This window comes from Coptis chinensis, chromosome 2, assembly GCF_015680905.1.
Source record: "Coptis chinensis isolate HL-2020 chromosome 2, ASM1568090v1, whole genome shotgun sequence".
In the NCBI taxonomy this organism is placed as follows: domain Eukaryota; kingdom Viridiplantae; phylum Streptophyta; class Magnoliopsida; order Ranunculales; family Ranunculaceae; genus Coptis; species Coptis chinensis.
This window is the reverse complement of record NC_141457.1, coordinates 112,779,418-112,803,631: the sequence shown is the minus strand read 5'-3', so window position 1 is coordinate 112,803,631 and position 24,214 is coordinate 112,779,418. Positions and strand designations below refer to the sequence as shown.

General features: G+C 36.3%; 3 protein-coding genes across 3 annotated transcripts; all 3 read left to right on the top strand.

Annotated features, from left to right (window-relative positions):
• Positions 1-7,609: 7,609 nt before the first annotated feature.
• On the top strand, positions 7,610-12,113 carry LOC147520825 (uncharacterized). Its single transcript, XM_086592324.1, has 13 exons — positions 7,610-7,809; positions 7,909-7,975; positions 8,270-8,406; positions 8,740-9,078; positions 9,177-9,275; positions 9,375-9,656; positions 9,755-9,853; positions 9,953-10,234; positions 10,333-10,431; positions 10,531-10,812; positions 10,902-11,000; positions 11,100-11,223; positions 11,587-12,113. Exons 2-12 carry the CDS (start codon positions 7,918-7,920, stop codon positions 11,196-11,198), a joined length of 1,875 nt encoding a protein of 624 aa, XP_086448450.1. The 5' UTR covers positions 7,610-7,809; positions 7,909-7,917; the 3' UTR covers positions 11,199-11,223; positions 11,587-12,113.
• A 2,652-nt stretch (positions 12,114-14,765) lies between these two features.
• Positions 14,766-21,023, top strand: LOC147520824 (transcription initiation factor TFIID subunit 4b-like). The gene is made up of 16 exons (XM_086594339.1): positions 14,766-14,923; positions 15,006-15,102; positions 15,634-16,163; positions 16,261-16,359; positions 16,459-17,315; positions 17,346-17,377; positions 17,457-17,569; positions 18,160-18,278; positions 18,369-18,456; positions 18,577-18,712; positions 18,794-18,849; positions 18,925-18,981; positions 19,080-19,223; positions 19,466-19,531; positions 19,746-20,004; positions 20,595-21,023. The coding sequence occupies exons 1-16, from the start codon at positions 14,885-14,887 to the stop codon at positions 20,768-20,770; spliced, it is 2,868 nt and encodes a 955-aa protein (XP_086450465.1). The 5' UTR covers positions 14,766-14,884; the 3' UTR covers positions 20,771-21,023.
• Positions 21,024-21,466: 443 nt separating this feature from the next.
• On the top strand, positions 21,467-23,437 carry LOC147520823 (putative pentatricopeptide repeat-containing protein At5g52630). Its single transcript, XM_086594985.1, has one exon. The coding sequence runs from the start codon at positions 21,565-21,567 to the stop codon at positions 23,356-23,358; it is 1,794 nt and encodes a 597-aa protein (XP_086451111.1). The 5' UTR covers positions 21,467-21,564; the 3' UTR covers positions 23,359-23,437.
• The last annotated feature ends 777 nt before the right edge of the window (positions 23,438-24,214 follow it).

Below are 24,214 nucleotides of genomic sequence, written 5' to 3'. Positions count from 1 at the left end.
TTTATATTAAATTATTATAAAAATACAAATATGCATTATGAAATATTTATATTAATTACTCATTTAAATTTTTTTCTATAAAAGGAAACATCAAGCATTGATAAAACTTTAACTTTTTTTTAGGTTTAATTAAAAGTTTATTATTTGAAGTTAGTTTAATGTACTTAAATAACAAGACATTCTCAATCCAATAAAAAAATTATAATAAACACTATTGAAATTATTATTTTAGGAGACATTTATTTTACATACATAATACAAATATGTTTTAGGGTTAAGTTCAATACATTTTCAAGTTTCTAATTTTCCATTAATTATTATTTTAGGTTAGTTTAATGTATTACGTTGCAGATCCAATTTCCAATTTCATTAATTATTCTTATGAGGTTTTCCACGGTTTCATTAAGTTTTCATTTTAAGGTTAATTATTATTTTAGGTTATTATCAATTGCATTTTATGATTTCGTTAGTTATTCTTTTAGGTTAATTGTTCATTGCAGTTTTTTTGATGTTTCGTTAATTAGTCTTTTATATTAGTTCATTGCATTTGCATTCAGATTCCAATCTCCCGTTAATTACTCATTGAGGTTAGTTCAATACATCTACATCCAGTTTCTGATTTCCCGTTAATTGTTTTTCTAGGTTAGTTCGATTGTTTACAATTTATATACAGTTTGCATACATGTAAGAGTATGTTTTTATAAACTCACTTTCATTTTGGGTTCCTAATTACTCATAATTAATCACGTGAGAAACCTAAAAAAGTTGACATTTATGTTTTGAGGTCGATGCAATTACATCCGACTTCCGATTTCTAGTTAACTATTTTTGAGGTTATTTCAATACATTTGCATCCAATTTTTGATTTCCCGTTAGTTAATTTCTGATTTTAGTTTAATGCAGTTGCATATAGTTTTTGGTTTTATGTTAATTATTCTTTGATGTTAGTTCAATGTAGTTGCATCCAATTTCCGATTTTATGTTAATTGTTCTTTGAGGTTAGTTCAATGCATTTGCATCAAGTTTCCGATTTCCCGTTAATTATTTTTTGAGGTTAGTTCAATGCAATTACATCAAATTTATAATTTCCCGTTAATTATTCATTTAGGTTAGTTCAGTGCAGTTTCATCCATTTTTTAATGTTTCGTTAATTAGTCTTTGAGATCAGTTCATTGCATTTGGATATAGTTTCCGATTTTCCATTAATAACTCTTTAAGGTTAGTTCAATACATCTGCATCTAGTTTTTTATTATTTATTCTTTTAGGTTAGTTATATACAATTATATCCGGTTTCTGATTTCCCGTTAACTATTATTTAAAGTTATTCCAATGCATTTGCATTTAATTTCCGATTTCACACCAATTATTCTATGAGGTTAGTTCAATGCAGTTGCATTCGGTTTTTGATTTTTTGTTAATTATTTTTTGAGTTAAGTTCAATGCATTTGCATCTAGTTTCCGATTTCCCATTAATTATTATTTGAGGTTTCTTTTATGTATTTGCATACCGTTTCCGATTTTCCATTAAATATTTTTCAATGATTTGCATCTAATTTATAATATCTCGTTAGTTACTCTCTGTCGTTAGTTTAATGCAATTTGCATAAAGTTTCTGATTTACCATTAATTACTCTTTGAGCTCAGTTATGTATTTGAATTCAATTTATGATTTTATTATAATTATCTAATATGGTGTATAATACCAATTTCTACTGATCCATCTATAATGTCATTGCAAACATGACATAAAAATTAAATTATTCTTAATTTACTATGTATGATCATTGAAGATTATCAAGTTCCCGATTTCCCGTTAATTATTATTTAAATTATGTATGACTTACTATGTAGAATCTTCAAAGATTAACTACAAACGGGTGTTGTTATATTAATTATTCTGAAAAAATATTTGTAAATATGCATAACTATTATATATTAATATTATATTGATCACTCATCAACCAAATTTTTTATAACGTGAAAATCTCACTCCCCATTAAAAAAAAAACTCACCTTTGATAAAATCCTTCAACTTTATTTGGTTGTTTAATAATAGAAGTTTGATTGAAGTTTTGTGAAATTGCCTAATAAGGTGAAGTTCATATATATTGAAGCTACTTGAATAGTAAGGAGTTCTCAATCATACGGAAAGAGATAAGATAAACACCATTTTATTACCACAACATATTACCTAACTATGTTTTGAGGTTAGTTCAATGCATTTGCGTCCAATTTCTGATTTTTCGTTATTTATATTTTGAGGTTAGTTCAATGTAGTTGCATCTAATTTTCCAATTATCGTTATTTATTTTTTGAGATCAGTTCAATGCAGCTGCATCTAGTTTCTGATTTCTCGTTAATTATTATTTTCAGTTAGTTCAATACATTTGCATCCAATTTCCAATTTTCTGTTGTTAATTGTTATATTATTTGAGGTCAGTTCAATGTAGGGCTGTTCACAAAAATCGGAAAACCGAAAAACCGAACCGGACCGCACCGAACCGGCCAGTTCGGTCGGTTCCTAACATAGCCGGTTCGGTTATCGGTTTGCAAAAATGAGAACCGACTGACTCCGGTTCGGTTACGGTTTGTAGACTCGGTTAACCGACTTAAACCGAACCGAATATATATTAAACATATTTTACTATTTATAGCCTGTTGAATAGTTGATTAACCAATTTCAGAGTTTAGCACGTGACAACCATTTTAAGTTGGCTTGAATCGATACATTTATTGAGACTTTATTCTCTGATGGACTCACATGTCGCCCATGTGGGACTAAAGTTAATTCCATCTCTATAATCCGTTGGAAGAAGATATTCAGTTGTTTTATGTGAAGGGAAGGATGGAGGTGAAGTGAGGGCTCCTTTACCAGTGAAACGAGATATTTTATATGATGATCATATGTTGTATAGAGCTGCAACTCTGTGAGGATGGAATATTCATCAAACGAGCCAAGTTCATTGGTTGCATTTCGAAATTTTAATGAGGAGATGAGACGCCCGAGTCCGGGAGACGGGCAAAGTGCTTAACCTTCAATTGATAATCTTGCATCTCTGTATCGTCCACCTTTTGCATCTCTGCATTTTTGTGACGTGAGAATGATGGTGTTTTATAAGTTTGTCTTAAGCAGTTAAACCTGCTATAGTACAGGGGAGAATTGTGTTTCATAAAATTTCTTAAAAAAAAAGCTATATGACCCATTGCCATTTAACCTTTGTTGGTCAAGCATGCAGACAAGAGGATGAGTATATTATATTGGTCGCAATTCACATTCACCAAAACAAAGCTCACAATTCTAGCTTCTGAGCTAGTTGAACCGTTGAAGAGTTAAACAAAGTGTATTAGCACAAAAGTTTATACTACATCAATAATTGTACAAGCATATGAGCGTAAAAGTCTTGAGCTGGTAAATTTATAGTTCCACATTGCCCAGACTAGAAACAATAATGACATTACAAGTTTATAAATATATGGGCTTGGTTAGTTAATCAAACATTGGGCTTGGGCTTAGTGCAAATCAGGCCTTACTTTGGTAAATAATTATTTTTGGATTAACCAAACATTGGGCTTGGGCTTGGTGCAAATCAGGCCTTGCGTTGGTAAATAATTATTTTTGGAGAAAGGGCATAAGCATCGGTTTTTAAACCGAACCGAACTGAATTTACGGTTCGGTCTGCACCCGGTTTCTGTGAACCATCGGTTTGTTGACGGTTTTGTTTTTAGGAACCGAGTACTAACGGTTCGGCTCAAGATTTCACCTAAAACCGGACCGAACCGAACCGTGGACACCCCTAGTTCAATGCATTTGCATCTAATTTATGATTTTCCGTTAATTACTTTGTGAGATTAGTTTAATGCATGCATTTGCATCTAGTTTCGGATTTATTGTTTATTATTTGATAAAGTTGCATTTTCATATAGTTTCTGATTTCCCATTAATTATTGTTTGATGTTAGTTTAATAAGTTTGCATTCAGTTTTTGATTTTCCGTTAATTATTTCTTGAGATTTTGCATCCAGTTTATTTTTTGAGATTAGTTCAGTGCAGTTGCATTCGGTTTATGATTTCCGTTAATTATTTTATAAGATCAGTTCTATGCATTTGCATTATGTTTCCAATTTATAATTAACTTTTCTTTGAGGTTAGTTCAATACAGTTGCATCCAGTTTCTGATTTTTCGTTAATTTAATCTTTGAGGGATAGCTCAATTCATTTGCATCCAGTTCCCGATTTTCCGACAATTATTTTTTTATGTTAGTTTGATATATTTGCATCCAAGTTTTAATTTTCCGTTAATTATTCTTTGAGGTTAGTTTAATGCAATTCTTTCCATATTTCGATTTTTTATTAATTACTTTTTAATATTAGTTTAATGCTTGCATTTGCATCCAGTTTTCGATTTCCCGTTAAATATTATTTGAGGTTAATTCGATGCATTCCAGTTTTCGGTTCCCCATTAATTGTTTTTTTTACATCAGTTTCAATCAGTATTATATATTTTTTAAAATATTTCTTATTATTGCTTTGCCGTTATTATTTTTTTTATTTTTTATTATATATTTTATGATGTTATTTTTTGTATAATTGTTTTTAACTATGTTTTGAGGCCGTATTAAGGATATATTTGAAATAAGTCGGTGCTTTATCATAGACACTAAAATTGTATGATTTGTAATAGGGAATTAATTTATACAAATTACCTATTTTTTAGCATTTTTTTTATTTAATCAAATATATAAGAATTGGAACACTAAAAGTGTTTGATTCGTAATAGAAAACTACTTTCTACAAATCACATATTTTTTCGCAATTTTTTTTTATTTGATCGAATATATAAGAATTTGAAATACACTCAAACTGTCCAAAGAGGTTCAATGTACGTGGGATTATAAGTTATTATAAAATACTATCTTTCATATTAAAGTGTCACATAGGATAGACAAGCTAGGGAGGGCACCTAGGATTAAGGATTGCAAATGGTACCCACCTGAGGGTGATATCATAAAAGTTAATGTCGATGGGGTTTCTTGTGGTAATCCTGGCCCTTCAGGCTATGGTGTGTGCTTTAGAAATTATGAATGTGTGTTCCTAGCGTGTCTTTGCAGAAATATTGGTCATTAGATGGATTTCATAGCTGAATGTTTAGCAATTCTAGAGGCGGTGGAGTATGATATTAAGAGAAATTGGAGGAAGGTATGGGTGGAGTCAAACTCGACATATGCGGTTAATGCTTTTGGAACTTCAAGTGTACCTTGGTGTATGAAGCAGAGATGCATAAATCTTTTAGACTACTGCAAATTGACTCCAATTTGGAGAGAAGCCAATTTCACAACAGATCAATTGGCAAAGTACTCGGTCAGTTTGCAAGACAATGATCAAGTTGTTTTTATTGTAAAACCCCCATGGATAACCAAATGGGAGGTTCCAAAACATGTTTATTATAGGTTTTGTTAAGTTCTTATAGTGCTACTGTGTGAGTAGACTATAAGTAACTCCTCATGTACTCTCCTCCCCCCCCCCCCTCAACCACCTTTCATCAATACAAATTTTTGCTTACTGAAAAAAAAAAATGTCACATAGGATAGAAAAAAAGACTAAGGGGCCATTTGTTTTTACCTCTTATAAGACTTTGAGGTCTTATAACCTCTATGTGGCCCAGTGATTTTGGACATTTTTTTGGTTTGTTTTTTGCCTCTTATAAGAGGCATTCTACTATAAATGTCTTATAAGAGGCTCCAATTCTATAAGTACCAAAACTTCAATTCTATAAGTCTTATAACTTGAAAAATGATTCAAACACCCCCGTCCATATACCTCTAGCCTCATTCATCTTTTTTTCTATTTTTATTATCTTCTTCTCCAAATAACTCCATTGTCGTAGCTACCACCAGCTACCACCACCACCATTGTCGCCACTACCACCACCACCACCACTACCACCACCATCATCATCATCACCTCCACCACCACTACCACCGTACTAGTAAGACTATCACTACCACCACCACCACCACCACTACTACCGTGTTATTAAGACCAATATCATCACCTCCACTACCACCACCACCACCACTACCACCGTACTATTAAGACTATCACCACCACTACCGTGCTATTAAGACATCCACCACTTCCACTACCACCACCACCACCGTGCTATTAAGACCACTACCACCACCGCCAATTAATATAGTTTCCTAAAATCGATATTCTAATTATCAAAATTGATTTGAAATCAAAAATCAAACTATACGCTTGTTTCAAATTAATCTATTCAAGTTAAATATGATGTAAAGTAGAGTTATATTTGTCAAATAATAACCATCTATAAGACGTCATGTATTTGTTTTTTATATTTTTACAAGTGCTTATAAGAAGAACTTAAAATGAAAAACAAACCACTTTATAAGACCATCTTATAAGACATTCTTATAACACATGGTCTTATAAGACCCTCTTAAGGCATCTCCAATGGGGGGTGTAAACCGTATAGAGTGAAAATTTTACACCCCAAATATAAAAAAGCTATCTCCAATGGAAGTGATATACTGTAGGTAATAGTGTATTAGCTAATAGAGGGGATTCCCCTCCTCGCTATTAGTTAATAAAAAGCCTGGGCGACACTCGAACTGACGTTTGAGTGAAATAATTTTCGGACATCACTTGGAGGAACGTCCATTTCTAATTCTAAAGTAATTTTTTAACTCGGAAGTCACTTTAAGTGACGTCCCAGTTTAAATTAAAGAGGGACTTGGACGTCACTTTAAGTGACGTCCAAGTTTAAAATATATTTTTTTTACACTTCTCCATTGGGGAGTATAGAGTGTGGATATTTATAAGCTATACAATAATATACACTTAGAGGTGTAAAATCCTAATGGCACCTATGTGGAGCCTAGGTGGAGGTGTAATTTTACAGCCTCCATTGGAGATGCCCTAACTTAATCCAAAAAAACAAATATCCCCTAACTCTCATATTAGAATGCCACATAAGAGAGAGAAAATCCATTTTTAAAAGTCTTTGCTTTAGTATATAGATAGTAGATGCACTCGATGAAGTTAGCGTTCTAAAAAAAATTAGGCGGTAGTAATACATACATATACTACAAGAAATAAAGAAAATTATTTACTATAACTCAAAAAATAAACACAAACAAAAATACTTATTACAAAAATACGTAATAGTTGAGGAATATTGACTTCATATAAAAACATATTATTTGTTATAGTGGCATATAATTTACATTAGACTTCATTCTTTTAAACTCATTCAAAAATCTTAAACCTACACGGACCTTTATTTTTCGACATTTAATCATTCAAAAAAAAAAAAACCTTGACTGGACTGCCTAGAGGCCGCTTGGTCCACCTAGTCGGTCCACCGATTTTTTAAACGACTAAGACCTAGGCGAGTCGGTTGGGCACCACCTAGCGCCTAGAGACAACCTTGACCGATTTTTAGAACAGTTATCCACAGCCCACCCAACCCCAAAGTTAAATCAGAAAAGCCCAGACTAAAAGAAACCTTTTCCAGGCCCAGTTACCTTCAAGGCTTCAACGTTGTTCTTCCTTTGTGAGGAAAGAGAAAATCAAACCGCCTAAAATATAAATCAAACTCTCTCTCTCTCTCTCATATATATATTCTCTTCCCAATTGTTGCTTCAGTTTTTTTTTTTTGTCTTGATAATAATTACCACGCATCCCGTGTGAGATTGAACCCAAGTTCTAGAAAAGCATCGCCGTATGCTATAGAGTATAGACACGCTACCACAATTTCCAAGAAGAAGATATTTCAAGATTACGAGGTTTCAAAATCCCTCCTCAAGTTTTTCATTCAATCAATAGGTTGTTTTATCATTGCTTATTCTTAACACCTTAATTCTTGTTATCATTTGGCATTACAGGATAACACAATGCAAGACACTCAAGGCGATAATTTTTCCACCATCAATTCGCAATCCGATACCACCGGTACGAATCTCGATATATAATGATCCAAAAGTTGATACCAATCACTAAAAGAAAAGTAGCCCATCCCCTATGAACTCTGTTTGTTATATTGAAAACTATATATGTTTACTGTAATGTTTATAGAACATGGTAATGAGCTTGGTGAATCTATATATGCGTAGGCATTGTGCCGGTCCATACTGTTTCTGTTTTGATTGCTTGATTCTAATCTCTCCTGTACAATTTGCATTTTGAAAATCTAGGATTACTGCCCCACAAAAATAATTCTATGCCAAATCAATTGTTTCTAACCAGGAAGAAAATGGCAAGTTTCTAACCAGGAAGAAAATGTCGTTGTTCAAAACAATGAGGAAGAAGTAAATTTGCAGAACCAAGGCCAGATTTCATCTGAAGTGGATTTGTTGCAACAGGGATTGAGCTCTGAAAATCAGGTACAGCCAGGGATGGACCCAGGAGGGTGTGAAGGTATTCAACCTTCAATATATATATATAACGTCAAATATATACTCTAAGCTATAGTATCCATTATCCAATACTATCAACAAGAAATGATTAAAGCCTGTGTATGAATTTTTGTTGCTACTTTAGAAAACGTGATACTATTTCTAAACAAGAAATATAGTATCTTCTAATTTAGTATTTAACGTTTATTAACAATAAAACTGTCAATATTTGTAAAAGTTTCTAACTTATCAAGCTTTTGGAGAACACCAACAGTTAAAAAAATTCCGATCTAAGTCGGTTTTGAGATGCGTGAATTACAGGTTGAATACCTTCGACAAAACTTCTGGGTCCATCACTGGTCACAGGAAACTGGTCACCTACGGGAAAGCAGTCAGCTGAAAATGCAGCAGAAAGATGATGATCAGCTAGAAAGGCAGGCAGAACAGAATCATGTTCATGATGGAGGTCAAGACGAAATGCAACCAGAAAACCAACAGCCCTACCCCAATATGCAGACCATGAATAACCCACAGGCACAGGCTGCAAAGTCAGAAAATGGCAGTAAACAGGTTTCATATAGTGTTTTGCTTCCTTTGCTGTTGCCTTTACTTGAAAAAAAACAAGCAATGCTGCTTCAGGCAAACTATTTCAAACTACAGGTGCGTTTTATTTTAATCAGCCTCCTCTTTATCAAGTTCCTTTTCTGCATTAGATCGTCAGTTGTTACTCTAAATGATATAGCTGCTTGTATTTCCAGAAAGATGAGATCTCCAAAGAGGGTTTTGTGAGGAATTTGAGGAATATTGTGGGTGACCAGAGGCTTAGGCAAGCAGTACTTTTATTAAAAATGCCACAGGCAAGTAGATTATGATACTATCAATGAACTTGTGTTCATTCGTTTACCTCTTCAAAATATGAAATATGTTCTCTGAAAATTTGATGTTTTTATGCGTAGGAACACTCCAATGCTCAGGCTGATCATAACTCACAGCTTTCTCAGCAAACTGTCCAGGTATCTGAACAAAATCACGTTCATGATGGAGGACAAGACGAAATGCAACCAGAAAACCAACAGCAATACCCCAATATGCAGACCATGAATAACCCACAGGCACAGGCTGCAAAGTCAGAAAATGGCAGTAAACAGGTTTCATATAGTGTTTTGCTTCCTCTGCTGTTGCCTTTACTTGAAAAAAAACAAGCAATGCTGCTCCAGGAAAACTATTTCAAACTACAGGTGCGTTTTATTTTAATCAACCTCCTCTTTATCAAGTTCCTTTTCTGCATTAGATCGTCAGTTGTTACTCTAAATGATACAGCTGCTTGTATTTCCAGAAAAATGAGATCCCCAAAGAGGGTTTTGTGAGGAATTTGAGGAATATTGTGGGTGACCAGAGGCTTAGGCAAGCAGTACTTTTATTAAAAATGCCGCAGGCAAGTAGATTATGATACTATCAATGAACTTGTGTTCATTCGTTTACCTCTTCAAAATATGAAATATGTTCTCTGAAAATTCGATGTTTTTATGCGTAGGAACACTCCAATGCTCAGGCTGATCATAACTCACAGCTTTCTCAGCAAACTGTCCAGGTATCTGAACAAAATCACGTTCATGATGGAGGACAAGACGAAATGCAACCAGAAAACCAACAGCAATACCCCAATATGCAGACCATGAATAACCCACAGGCACAGGCTGCAAAGTCAGAAAATGGCAGTAAACAGGTTTCATATAGTGTTTTGCTTCCTCTGCTGTTGCCTTTACTTGAAAAAAAACAAGCAATGCTGCTCCAGGAAAACTATTTCAAACTACAGGTGCGTTTTATTTTAATCAGCCTCCTCTTTATCAAGTTCCTTTTCTGCATTAGATCGTCAGTTGTTACTCTAAATGATACAGCTGCTTGTATTTCCAGAAAAATGAGATCCCCAAAGAGGGTTTTGTGAGGCATTTGAGGAATATTGTGGGTGACCAGAGGCTTAGGCAAGCAGTACTTTTATTAAAAATGCCGCAGGCAAGTAGATTATGATACTATCAATGAACTTGTGCTCTTTCGTTTACCTCTTCAAAATATGAAATATGTTCTCTGAAAATTCGATGTTTTTATGCGTAGGAACACTCCAATGCTCAGGCTGATCATAACTCACCGCTTTATCAGCAAACTGTCCAGGTATCTGAACAAAATCGTGTTCATGATGGAGGACAAGACGAAATGCAACCAGAAAACCAACAACAATACCCCAATATGCACACCGTGAATAATCCACAGGCACAGGCTGCAAAGTCAGAAAATCGCAGTAAACAGGTTTCATATGGTGTTTTGATTCCTCTGCTGTTGCCTTTACTTGAAAAAAAACAAGCAATGCTGCTCCAGGCAAACTATTTCAAACTACGGGTGCGTTTCAACCTCCTCTTTATCAAGTTCCTTTTCTGCATTAGATCGTCAGTTGTTACTCTAAATGATATAGCTGCTTGTATTTCCAGAAAAATGAGATCTCCAAAGAGGGTTTTGTGAGGCATTTGAGGAATATTGTGGGTGACCAGAGGCTTAGGCAAGCAGTACTTATATTAAAAATGCCACAGGCAAGTAGATTGATATACTATCAATGAACTTGTGTTCTTTCGTTTACCTCTTCAAAATATGAAATATGTTCTCTGAAAATTTGATGTTTTTATGTGTAGGAACACTCCAATGCTCAGGCTGATCATAACTCACAGACAGGATCCCACCAATCTCAAGCAGAGTCTCATTCTCCCAGGGCGTGGCATATGTACCAATAAAGTTTGTTTTGCTCCAAAGGTTTAGGTGTGTCAGTAGGTTTGCGACATGTTTCTATGTATCTTCTAGTAGTCGCGAAGGCTAATACTGTTGGTCTATGGTGACTCGAACCATAAATATAATGACACGTGTATGAGATTGACTGAGGGACACCTGCATAATTGACTGATTGGCATGTGATTCTGTATATGTTACCTATCGAGAACAGTCTGTAGTAGAGATCAACAAGATGTTACAGCATACTGAAGCATCAAGATTGAAATGCTCTGAGGCTTTCCTTTCCAGCAATGATCCTATTTTACCCAATGTTCTGCCTCTGGATTCTATTAGTTCTTGGTGTCCTCCTGTTGATCCTTGGACTAAAATAAATTTTGATGCTGGTTATGACAGGACTAATGGTAAGGCAGCAGCAGGAGTTATTTGCAGGAATGCAGATGGTGTGATCATAGGAGCTGCTTTTAGGAGGTTTTATGCTAAGGATGTGGTACAAGCAGAAGCTATAGGAGCTGAAGTGGCAGACCTTTTGGCCCTACATCTGAAGCTATCTTCTGTCATTTTGGAAGGCGATTCTTCTCTGTTATTGCTAGCTTTAAAGCATGTAATTCGTCTGTAAGCTGGCATATCTCTACTATTGTATGTTTTGTAAAGTCTTTAGTGGCAAAACTTCATGATGTTTCTTTTGTTTGGGTCTGTCGAGCAAGGAATGGGTTGGCTCATGGCCTTGCTTCTTGGGCTCTCAAACAAGTGCCGGGCAGTCATCCCCCCTTGTGTCTGGAGTCTGTAAACATTTTGGCTCTTTGATCTCTATATATAGAAGATGGGGTTATCAAAAAAAAAAAAAACCTATCGAGTATCCACTAGGGACTCTCTTTGCTGTACAAGTTTAGTCCAACAGGCAACAACCCTGCATTGAGAGCCCAAATTGTTGATATGGTCTATCAACAATCCGCATATTTGGAATGCTCTTAGCCCATTTTTTTGTTTTGCTGTATTGCTCCTTTCCCCTGCAACCCGCAATTACCTAAAATTTCTATTTCTGCGAACGGACTTCATATGGCATTCTCATCTGTTCATTTGGGTGAACTGCACCATAGTGGAAAGTGGAAACTCATCGGGATTCAGGTAGGCTTACATTCTATTAAGGAGCATTACACTTTTAATTATCTAGCTAACTCCAAAAATAACATAGCTTCATATATACAGAACGAGGGCAAATGATATGCCTGAGCCCATTTTAAATTAAGACCACTCTTTGACGCAGCAAATCAGCCAAAAGGCCACGAAGGACTCACGCCAACCAGACTCCATATGCTTGCGCTGTTATTTCTATTGAACAGCAAGTTTATGCAAGTGTAAAAAACATTCCAACAAAAATGTTCGAAAACAATTAGTGACTATACAAGTTAGAACGTAATTAGGTAAAACTGTTTTGATCGTGCCACCAAGTTAGACAGATGATCTACCGCGATTCTGAAGTTCAGTCAACCGCACACACCAATGAAAGAGGCATTTACTTTGTAACAGCTAAAATAATAGGGGTGTTAATATATTCACTGTAAGCAAATGCTATGCTCACCAAAAATATGGTGAGTTACCCATTATACCCCTTCCCTCTCTTTTATCCAGTATCGCCACTAACCACCTCCATTTCAACAACCAAAAGGATGAAATTGGTAGCCTAACCATGAACAAAAGCTCACAATCCTTCTTAAATAATTAAGGAATTCGAACTCGTTTAGTGGCCATTTGACCATTTCAAATGGACTACTAAGGAATCTTATTTTACTAGCAAATAAGAAAAACCAGTGAAAATATGCGTGCTCTTCCTCTTCAAAGTTCTAACTGAACATAGAATGAAATATATGCACTTTGAAGGAAAGTACAAAGCTTAAACTATTAAAACTAAAGGTGATTTGTTGTTGCATGTTCTATTAACTTTGAAAGAATAAAACAATATCCCCAAAGGAACATTGAGACGGCTAACAAAGCGACCTTCGACCTCCAAAAATGAAATTTAATTTTACAAGAGTTTAAACAAAGATACCCGATCCTCAAGATTTAACACTTTGCCAGAGAGACGTAACGCCCCCACCGGGATGTAATCATTGCCAAAATCTTATTTGTATTTCCCACCACCGGAAATAGGGACTAACCAACTCCCAATCGAGCATGACTTACACCAAAACCACTCCAAAGACTCATTCACGATCTCTACTCTACATTTGTACAAAAAGTATATGCGAAGGATCTCCATAATCCTATAAATACCATGGAACACGCCGGACTGATTCTTCCCCAGAAGAAAAGGAAAAACGAGAAGAGATATGAGGCGGTTAAGCTTCACAAATGACCTCGGTCCCATCCAAAGTCCAAACCCATTAATTTATGAATCGGGATAAAACTAAGAGTTTTACACTCTTAGAGTCTTAGAAGAGTGATTGGAATTGTGAGTTAAAATGAACGTATAGGTGAAAATTTCTTTTTTGTATTATAACCATATCCCATGTGCATGAATTTTTAGCTAGTCGCCATTAAAGCCTGAGATCAGAATTTTAATTTATTCTTTAAGAGTTTTTTGTTTCAAAAAGTTGTGGTATAACTCAGAGAGTAAAATACTAACAGGAGTGGTGGAGGTGTTAACTCGGTACGATTTGGTTATTCAAAAAGAAGAGTGGTGGTAGTCATCAGGTAAAGGAGGGTATAATAGGTAAAATGAAGTTTTTGTGGTTAACTTATAATTCTCTAGAGGTGAATAAATTAGCACCCAATAATAGCGAATCAACAGTCTAGAGCAAATAAGAAAAATCAGCTCAAACACCTATAAATAGAAAGAGATTAACTACATAAGGTTTGATTTAAGTTGACCCAAAAAACTTAATACGTAATCAACTTTTATCCAAAATAAGAATGCAGCCATTCCCAATCAATCTTTACACTGCCCGTTAGTGTCACAATTTTTGTATAGTAAACCAAACATATGAATATTGTTAAATAAAGAAACGAATAAATAATGACTTACCCCAAAAAACCTCGCTCCATCAACTTCTGTAATTGCTGTGGTGGGGAAGTAACTATGAATGTGCAAGGGGTTGTTTACAACTTTATATATAGGTATGCTCATAGTACAAAATATCATGATATATGTATTTATCGATATTTAATTTCTGGATATGTATCGTAGATATATTCTCCTCTTTGGGGATATTTGACATTGTTTCACATACAAATATCGTGGATATATCCAAAATATCGTAGATATTGTAGATATTTATTGATATATCATGATACATTACTTATATTTATTTGAAATATAATGGTAAATATTAAATAAAATTGTTATATACACAAATTATCATAAATATCTCTAAACATATCGTGATATTTATATATCTTTTTCTGAAATCTAGATAGATATCTCCAAATATCACGATATATCGGGATATTTTGTACTATGGGTATGCTTGCGTAGGATCTACGATTGCGTTGTGTTTAAGACTTTAAGCTAAACCGAGATATTTTGGGTCTCAACTTAATATGAGTCGAGGGCTGAACCCACAACTTCCAAATTTATCTTCAATTCCTACACCGTCTCTCTCTATATATATACAGCTTTCCCCAGCCTTAAAAAAAACAAAAAAAAAACTCACATGTTCTCTACTTCAATTGTTGCCTTGAGGTTTTGATTACTATGGACCCTAACATAATGAAGATCCTTGAAGACGACGAGGTTTCTAAACCCCCTCTCAATTTGTGTCATTTACTTTTTTTTTTTATTGATTTCTTATTGCAATTATTATATGAATTTGCAGGATGACACAATGCATTCTGGGGCGGATGTGGATGCGTTCACTGCTGCTTTAAATAGAGACATTGAAGGAGATCCTTCTTCTCAATCTGATACCACCGGTACCATTTTTTTTTTTTAATTTTTTTATTACCCAACTTAATTTTTATTATATATAAAACAATTTTGTGCCCCCTCCACTATGTTTGTCGTCTTAGACAATGCGCTAATCTAGGCAACTGATAATGTAAAAGGGATGTTCATGTTGAATAGATGTATTGTTATTAGCTGATTTAAACGGTAGTTGGAGTCGGCGGCTCTCCTAGGGTTCCCTCAGCTGGGATCCCTGGGGAAGAGGATCAAGTTGGCCCTTGCGAACAGCTTGATGCACTATCTCTAGAACGAAAGCATGGTGCATAGATGTATTTTAAAAAAAAAAATTATTCGGTAAATTGTCCAAAGGAGTAATTTCTTATGAGATGTCTATTCTTTCTCCCAAGGTCTCTAATACTACATTTTCTGCTGAGTTCCGACTCCTCTAGTTATTTCTTTTGCAATATCAGTATGTTATGTTGTCTACATTGTAGTTGACTATTTCTGTTTTGATTGCTTGATTTTAATTTCTGCTATATAATTTGCATTTGAAACTCTAGGATTACTGCCCCACGAAAATAATTCTACAGCAAATCAATCGTTTCCTCAATGGCAAGTTTCTAACCAAGAAGAAAATGTCTGTGTTCAAAATAAAGAGGAAGAAGTAAAGAATTCGCAGAACCAAGGTCAGACTTCATCTGAAGTGGATATGATGCAACAGGGATCTGGATCTGAAATTCAGGTGCAGCAAAGTGGTCAGGTGAGGGAGCAGAGTCAGCTGCAAATGCAGCAGAAAGATGATCAGCTAGAAAGGCAGACAGAACCGAATCCTCACCAGCTTTCTAAGCAGAGTGCGGTCCAAGTATCTGAACAAAATCCTGTTCATTATGGAGGACAAGACGGAACACGGCAACCAGAAAACCAACAACAATTCCCTAATATACTGAAAACGAATAGCCCACAGGCACAGACTGCAGAGTCAGAAAGTCGCAGTAAACAGGTATCATTTGGTGTTATGCTTCCTGTGCTATTGCCTCTACTTGAAAAAGACAGAGCTATGCAGCTACAGGCGCTCTATTTCAAATTGCGGGTACCTTTTTTCTGTATTAGCTTCCTCTATGTCAACTTCCGTTTCTGTTATTAAATTGCCAGTTGTTATTCTAAGTGAGAGTTGCTTGTATTTCCAGAAAAATGAGATCCACAAAGATGGTTTTGTGAGACATATGAGGAATATTGTGGGTGACCAGATGCTTAGACAAGCAGTACATAAAATACAAATGCAGCAGGCAAGTATATATTGATATACTATTAATGAACATGTGCTCTTTCATGTACCTCTTCTTAAAATGAGTTATCTCCTCTGAAAATACCATGTTTTTGTGTAGGACCAAACCAAAGCTCAGGCTGATCAAAACTCGCAGACAAGATCCCACCAATCTCAGGCACAGTCTCAGACATCTTCCCAGCAGCAGCAGCAGCAACAGCAACAGCAGCCACAGCAACAACAGCAACAGCAACAGCAACAGCAACAGCAGCAGCAGCAACAACAACAACAACAACAACAGCCGCAGCAACAGAAACAACAACAACAGCAACAGCAACAGCAGCAGCAGCAACAACAACAACAGCAGCAGCAGCAACAGCAACAAGTTAAAACGCCTTCTCTTAGTCCTTCGCAGTTTACAGATTCCCAATCCTCTTCGCAACAACATCAGAAGGGCCAGAAGACTCCTTCAGATCCGAATCAGGTTCTCACTCCAAAAGTTGAAGCGTTGAGCAATTCTAGTTTTCCAACCCCAGAAAGCAATTCCCAAAAGTCCAGAGAAAGTGAGCATTCCTCAGATTCACAAAGGATGAATGTAAGCAAGGTTTCTTCTTCCAGCGTGGGCATGAATAATCAAGAAAGGGATCTTCCAACAGTTCCTCCACGAGGACCTAACAAGCAGCATCAGCAGCATTTGCACCTTCCACCTACATCTTACCCAATGTATGGGCCCAATACTAGTAACTATCATGTGCATCCGTATTCTGGGCAATCTATTGGAGCTTCATCAACTCCTCTCATACCCCAAACTCAAGATTCACAAGTTAGGCAGGTACTTCACCAAGGCAGTGCTCCAGCTCAATCAGGAGGGACGACTCAGCCAATGAGCTCAATCAGTATGACAAACTATGAGATACAGAATTCTAGTAATGATCCTAAGAGATTGCATGGTATGGTCTATGTCTCACTTGACGACCAATTCAACTATGCAACATAACCCAGTCTCTCGTGGCAGTCATCCATGGGTAAAGACCTAAAAGGTAATTCTCTGGCTTCAATGCTTTTCATAAAACGGTAAGTACTATGTCAGACTCAAGAACAGCACATTTCATTTTTCAGCTGCCTCAAGCTCTAGTTCTTTTAGTGCTGGTCGAGCTGACCTCGGAAACCCAGTACCAGCTGGAACAAATTCAATATCGAGTTCCATGCCAACGCAATTGGACCATCTGCAGGTATATTTGCATTTACAATCTATACTTTTTGACTTTTTGAAATGTATGTATAACTAGATTTCTTTATGCTTTTGGTATCTTATATTAAATACAATATTCAACATAAATGATAAATGTAAATGACAAACGTAAGATCAAAGGAAAATGAGCCTTTCGGCATGGCTCGAAGAGATAGGTTGGATAGCTGGATTAAAACCATTATTTTTGAAGCCTGCGTATGGTATAATTATCCGGATATGTCTGCTACTTTTGATTTGATCTGCTACCTTGCAAATTTCAGTCTGTCTTATTTATTCGAAAGTCTTAAAAGCGAAGATTTCATTGACAACTTTTAGCTCGTTTTCTGTTAGCGGTACTTCTTCGATACTTCCTGGACATTTCTACCTCACTTCCTATTGAAGTCATGTTTATTTTCTAAAGTCTCAATAGTTTTACTTAATGGTTTTCCCTGTACAGAGATTTTTTCTTACTTAAGTACTATATCTAGTCTGCGGGCACAAAAGTTGCACATTGATATATTCTTCTCATTATTGCAATTGCTATTTCATGATTTTTTGCATTACTATCTGATACAAGATACACACACTCAGGTTCCATCTACAACCACCTCACTTGGGACTGGAACTATTTTGAAGACACCACCCAAGAAGATTACCATTGGCCAAAAGAAGTCATTTGATGCGCTTGGGACTACATCAACCCAGCCAAGGTACTCTTTGCATTCTCTTTTAATATATATTTTTAATTTTAATTTTAATTTTTTTTAATCATATGAACTGTTTTATTTGGTATTACATAGTAAGAAGCAAAAGGTATCTGGGGCACTTTCTGATCAAAGCATCGAACAACTCAATGATGTAACTGCTGTCAGTGGAGTTAATCTAAGGGTATATATCTTTTACATTGCTCTTTATGTTATATCATACTCTGTTTGACATTTTGGGTATCTAAAATGGTAACAATTGTGTAATGTGTGCAAGTTTTGTTATTTTATTTATCATGTTTAGGAAGAGGAAGAGCAGCTATTTTCTGGCCCCAAGGACGAAGGTCGAACTTCTGAAGCAACTAGAAGGGTTGTTCAAGAAGAGGAAGAAAGGCTTATATTGCAAAAAATCCCTTTACAGAGAAAATTGGCAAAAATCAGTTTAGACCCTATACTTTGTTAAGAGCCATTCTTGTTATTATCTTGTCATGACTGACATTTGGGTCCCCTTTTTTTGGCAGTGTCTAAATCTGGTATAAAAAGTATAAGCAAGGATGTGGAGCGTTGTTTGTCACTGGTAAGATATTAGCATACAGATTTAGGTTTCATATTTTCTCATGGTTATGTAATCTTGATGTGATTGGGTTTCCAGTGCTTGGAGGAGAGGTTGCGAGGATTGATCAATAATTTAGTAAGAGTATCAAAACAGGTCAGTTACATGTTATGATTTCACTGTCTTGGACAATTTATATATCCTTTTTACCAGTTAAAATAAACTACTTGTTTCTTCACTTTTTAAATTTGTAGAGAGTTGATACTGAGAGGTCAAGACATCGAACTATTATCACCTCAGATGTTAGACGTCAAATTTTAGTCATGAATCGGAAGGCCAAGGAGGATTGGGAGAAAAAACAGTCTGAGGAAGCTGAAAAGATCCGGAAAGTTAATGAAGTAAGTATCTGGTTCAGACAAATTTGGGTTATGAAGTTCCTTTATGTTTCTAATTTCGTTTATGGAAGTTCCTTTATGTTTTTAATTCCGCAACCAGTTTGGGCTTTATACTGTATATCCTCGTTGCTGTTTTCTGCATGGAAACAAATTCCTCATTTTCAGGTTCTTTTCAATGGACACCACGAATACATGATATGCTTGACCATCGTCATGTTCTAAACTAATGTTCTTTTCATTCACAGGCCGAGGGAAACACTGGAGCAGATGGTGAGAAGGAGAAGGATGAAGTCCGAACAAAGACATTCAAGGTGGGTAGTGGAAAATGTGCCTTCTCTTCCTCAGGAACATTAGACAAGACTGTTCAAATGTTAAGCCACGTTTTGGGTCTCAATTTAATAAAAAAATTACAAGATCCAATTTTTAAGTCAAATAGTGAACAACACAGTCATCAGAGCTTTAGGGCAATAAATATAGGAACTGAAAGTTTTTTTGCTTCTCCCCCTCCCAACATTGTCGCAACAGGTAAACAAAGAGGAAGATGATAAAATGAGGACTACGGCTGCAAATGTTGCTGCTCGAGTTGCTGTTGGAGGAGATGACATGCTATCAAAGTGGCAACTAATGGCTGAGCAAGCCCGACAGAAGCGCGAAGGAGTGGATACAACATCAACTATTCAGATAGGTAAAGATGTGAGCCGTAGGTCTTCCTCAGCAACTGGAAGGACCCCAAGGGAAACCCAAGACGCTGAATACAGAAGTCCCTCTACTGCTGCTGCATCAGGTAATTCTCTTTTAAATTTGTGGAATTATTGTCGATGGAAATTTGAGATTGTACCTGAGGTTTCATGTCTGAGACATGAGTAAATACGCATATTCTTCATTACAAGTGAATTCTGGTGCCCAATGTGGATGACCTTTGCTGTTGGTGTCCTTTGTGGTCCAGTGGTTGAGATGCAGTTGGAAATTGTTTAATTGTTTAATTGGGTGAGTGTGGTGGTGGTGGGGGTGGGGGGTGGGAGGGAAACAAACTCACTTTTTAAGTTTTGATTCGGTAAAAACTCTATGTTGTTTGGGTGGGGTGGGGTGGGGTGGTGAATGAATGCTTCTTCAGGTTATCTCAACCTTGTTTTTTTCACTAACAGTAGAATGTCATATCTTCCCTATTGAAAAGGGAGAAAATTGGAACTTTAATCCACATCTGTTTTTGAGTAGATATTTAGGTAGTCCGAGTTATTGGTGTAGAAATAGGCATACCAGTATATTACAAACTTTGCCAATCGGTCTTTGTCACGGGACACTCTCATAGAACGCAGCTCTTCATTTCTTTCAGCCTATTATGAAGTTTATATTTTGTTTCTCAATTATTGACAGGGACAACAAGGAAGTTTGGGAAGAATGCAGTTATTATACCTCATTCAAAGGTTGTTCGTAACATCTCTATTAAGGATGTCATTGCTGTTTTGGAGAGAGAGCCTCAGATGTCAAGATCAACATTGGTTTACCGCCTTTATGAGAAAATGCGTGCTAATGCTCCAACGGCAGAATGAATTAAAGTGCACAGACGAGGAATTTCTATCACAAACATTGATGTTAAGCTGGACGAAGTTGGTTGGGATTCTTTCTGTGGTGACATATTTATGCTGTTGTAGGGGAACGGTTTTGTATATATGTGTATTTTTTTAAAAAATTCTTTGGTTTTATAGATGTATAATTATGTGTACCGAACAAGTGCTGCTTAGCTCTTTTCATTTTCATTGTAATTGTTACTGTCATTAATTAAATTTTGTTAAAGAAAAAAAAGGAATAAGTTTAGTAAGTTTTGTTCAGACAATCTGCTATTTAGAGCATCTTTAGGAGAGCAACCAAAAAAATACCAAAATTTTGAACAAAAAAAACACCAAACCAAAAAAACACCAAGCAATTTTAGGAGCAACATCAAAAAAACATCAAGCAACTACACGGTTTTGGCAAAACCGCGCCACTAAAGCCCAACTAACAGGCCCAAGACCACCGTGCCATGTATTACACATAAACTTTTTTTTTTTTTTTCTTTCTCAATCTCTCTGGCGCGGTTTTGTGAAAACCGCGCAATATAAACCCAATTAAAAGCCCAAGCCCACGCGACCGCGCGTGATTTGATACAGCACCAAACCTAGAACCAAATATTGGTCGGTTTGGTGTTTTCATCAACATGTAGTTCTCCTGAAGTTGAAAAAACACCAAACTCTTTGAGAATTTGGTGTTTGATGCTAAGTTGATATCACTGCTAAACATGCTCTTAATGCTTTGGAAAAGTAGAAAATAGGGATGAACTGTGACAAGCACAGTTGAGAGTTTCTAAATGCTCCAACAGATACTCAACCAATCTCCATTAAAGCCTTGTGTAGAAACAATCAGTTTTGAAAAAAAGTACAGAAACATATGCAATTCCTTACTAACTTTCACACAATCCAAGTCCCTCCTGAAAGGCCAACAACTCCATTGCCACATCCTCAAAACTGGCCTCCAAATCATTCCTCTCCTTTCAAACCACCTCATCAACTTATACTCAAAATGCCAACGTCCTCATGATTCCCGCCAAATATTTGAAGATGTTCCATTTAAATCTCCAACTTCTTGGAGCTCTATTATTTCTACATTTGCTCAAAATGAACTCCCATTGCTTTCTCTTGAATTCTTTCGTCGAATGCTGCAATATGGTATTCGACCCGACGATCATATCTTCCCTAGTGCAACTAAGTCTTGTGCTATTTTATGTCGAGTGGAAGTTGGAAAATCTTTTCACGCGCTTTCGAAAAAAATGGGACTTGATTTGGATGTTTTTGTTGGGAGTTCTATAGTTGATATGTATGCGAAATGCGGAGAGATTTTTGAGGCGAGGATAATGTTTGATGAAATGCCTGAGAAGAATGTGGTTTCTTGGAGTGGGATGATATATGGGTATGCTCAGATGGGTGAGAATGAAGAGGCTTTGCGTCTTTTTAAGCAGGCTTTGTTGGAGGATTTGGAGGTTAATGATTTTACGTTTTCGAGTGTTGTTCGGGTTTGTGGGAATTCAACACTTTTAGAACTTGGTAAGCAGATACATGGGTTGTGTTTTAAGACGAGTTTTGATGATTCGACTTTTGTGGGAAGTTCTTTGATATCTTTGTACTCAAAATGTGGAGTTATTGAAGGGGCTTATATGGTATTTGATGAGATACCGATTAAGAATCTTGGAGCATGGAATGCAATGTTATTTGCATGCGCGCAACATGGGCACACGCAGAAGGTTTTTTATCTGTTTGATCAGATTGAGAGAGTTAGGCATCGACCGAATTTCATCACTTTCTTGGGTGTTATGCTAGTTTGTAGTCATGCTGGGATGGTTGAGAAAGGACAGTTTTTCTTTGAACTTATGAAAAAATACACGATTGAGCCAGGGGCTCAGCATTATGCATGCTTGGTTGACTTGCTTGGTCGTGCGGGAAAATTGCAAGAGGCACTCTCAGTTATTAAGGAAATGCCAATGCAACCAACGGAATCTGTCTGGGGAGCTCTAATGACTGGGTGTCGTATCCATGGAAACACAGAGTTAGCGGCTTTTGCAGCGGATAAGGTTTTTGAGCTTGGGACTGTGAGCTCAGGCATGCATGTGTTGTTGTCAAATGCTTATGCAGCTGCTGGGAAGTATGTTGAGGCGGCAAAAGCAAGGAAAATGTTGAAGGACCAAGGAGTGAAGAAGGAAACTGGATTGAGTTGGGTGGAAGAAGGAAATAGAGTTAACACATTTGCAGCTGGGGATAGGACGCATCCAAAATCAAAACAGATTTTTGAGAAATTAGAGGAAATAGGGGAGGAGATGGAACAAGCTGGCTATATCGCAGACACCAGTTTTGTTTTAAAAGAAGTGGGTGCAGAAGAGAAGAAGCAAACAATTGGTTATCACAGTGAAAAGTTAGCAATCGCATTTGGGCTCATCACCTTCCCGTGTGAAAGGCCAATTCGAGTCATGAAGAACTTGCGTGTGTGTGGCGACTGTCACAATTGGATCAAATTTGTGTCCAAATGTACCGAGAGGACAATTATTGTGAGGGATAACAATCGATTCCATCGGTTTGATGGTGGGACTTGCTCATGTGGCGACTATTGGTGAATGAATTGTAAGAAAGAAGTTGCCGATTTTCTTTTTGATATTAATTGAAGACTTATCAACAAGCATTTTCATCTTCTCAGGTCATTTTTGTTATAAGTTATGGCAAGCCCTCAAGTTGTTTACACGCACTAATATAGACAGTTTTCTTACCTTTACTTGGGGCTAAGTACACAGCATATAAAAGTAATTTCTCCTCACTAATATAGATTGTTGAATGTGTGTCCACTATGTCGTTGGATACATGAGCACCTTAAATATATTGTGCACTTATCAGTTCGTTACCTGTAGATCTGTTTCATCATCATATGAAGGAAAATGCCTTCGACATCTTTGGTGGAAGTATTTGTGCCTTGGGTGGGAAATACTTGTGTAGCAAGTTCCAATCATATGGAAAACGGTTTTCTTTTTTAACTTCAGTTCGTAAAGGTGTGTAAATCAAATATCTACATATTGAATTCTCAACAGGGCTTGAGGAGTAGAGTCGAGATCTTATGCAATGACTTGTTTCAATAATAATGCTGCAGTCACTTTGTTATCTCTATAAACTTTCAGCCGTTTCAGGGTTCATTTAATCTTAATACGCTATCACAAGATCAACAACAATCTCATTTTTGTTGTGATCTTTTCTGAACTTTCGGAAAGGTATTCCCTCAGCGCAGCAGAGCTTTTTTTTTCAACTGCAATGTCTGCTTGGCTAGTGTTCTGGAAGGAGTGTGAAGTGTGAACTATGTCAGGAGAGGACTTTAGAATAGACTAGTAGAGTACCCAGGAACTAGCACTTATGGTATGGATAAAAAATCACATGGAACTAAAAAAATTAACAGAAATCGCCGCTGCCGGGGATCGAACACAGGCG

Excerpts from the sequence above, each read along its gene's own strand:
- LOC147520825 (XM_086592324.1), top strand. The coding sequence starts at position 7,918 with ATGCAAGACACTCAAGGCGATAATTTTTCCACCATCAATTCGCAATCC. Across the intron at positions 10,432-10,530 it reads TTTTATTAAAAATGCCGCAG|GAACACTCCAATGCTCAGGC; the intron begins GCAAGTAGATTA and ends TTTTATGCGTAG. Across the intron at positions 11,001-11,099 it reads TTATATTAAAAATGCCACAG|GAACACTCCAATGCTCAGGC; the intron begins GCAAGTAGATTG and ends TTTTATGTGTAG.
- LOC147520824 (XM_086594339.1), top strand. The coding sequence starts at position 14,885 with ATGGACCCTAACATAATGAAGATCCTTGAAGACGACGAG. Across the intron at positions 15,103-15,633 it reads TTCTCAATCTGATACCACCG|GATTACTGCCCCACGAAAAT; the intron begins GTACCATTTTTT and ends TTGAAACTCTAG. Across the intron at positions 18,850-18,924 it reads TGGAGCGTTGTTTGTCACTG|TGCTTGGAGGAGAGGTTGCG; the intron begins GTAAGATATTAG and ends TTGGGTTTCCAG.
- LOC147520823 (XM_086594985.1), top strand. The coding sequence starts at position 21,565 with ATGCTCCAACAGATACTCAACCAATCTCCATTAAAGCCTTGTGTAGAA.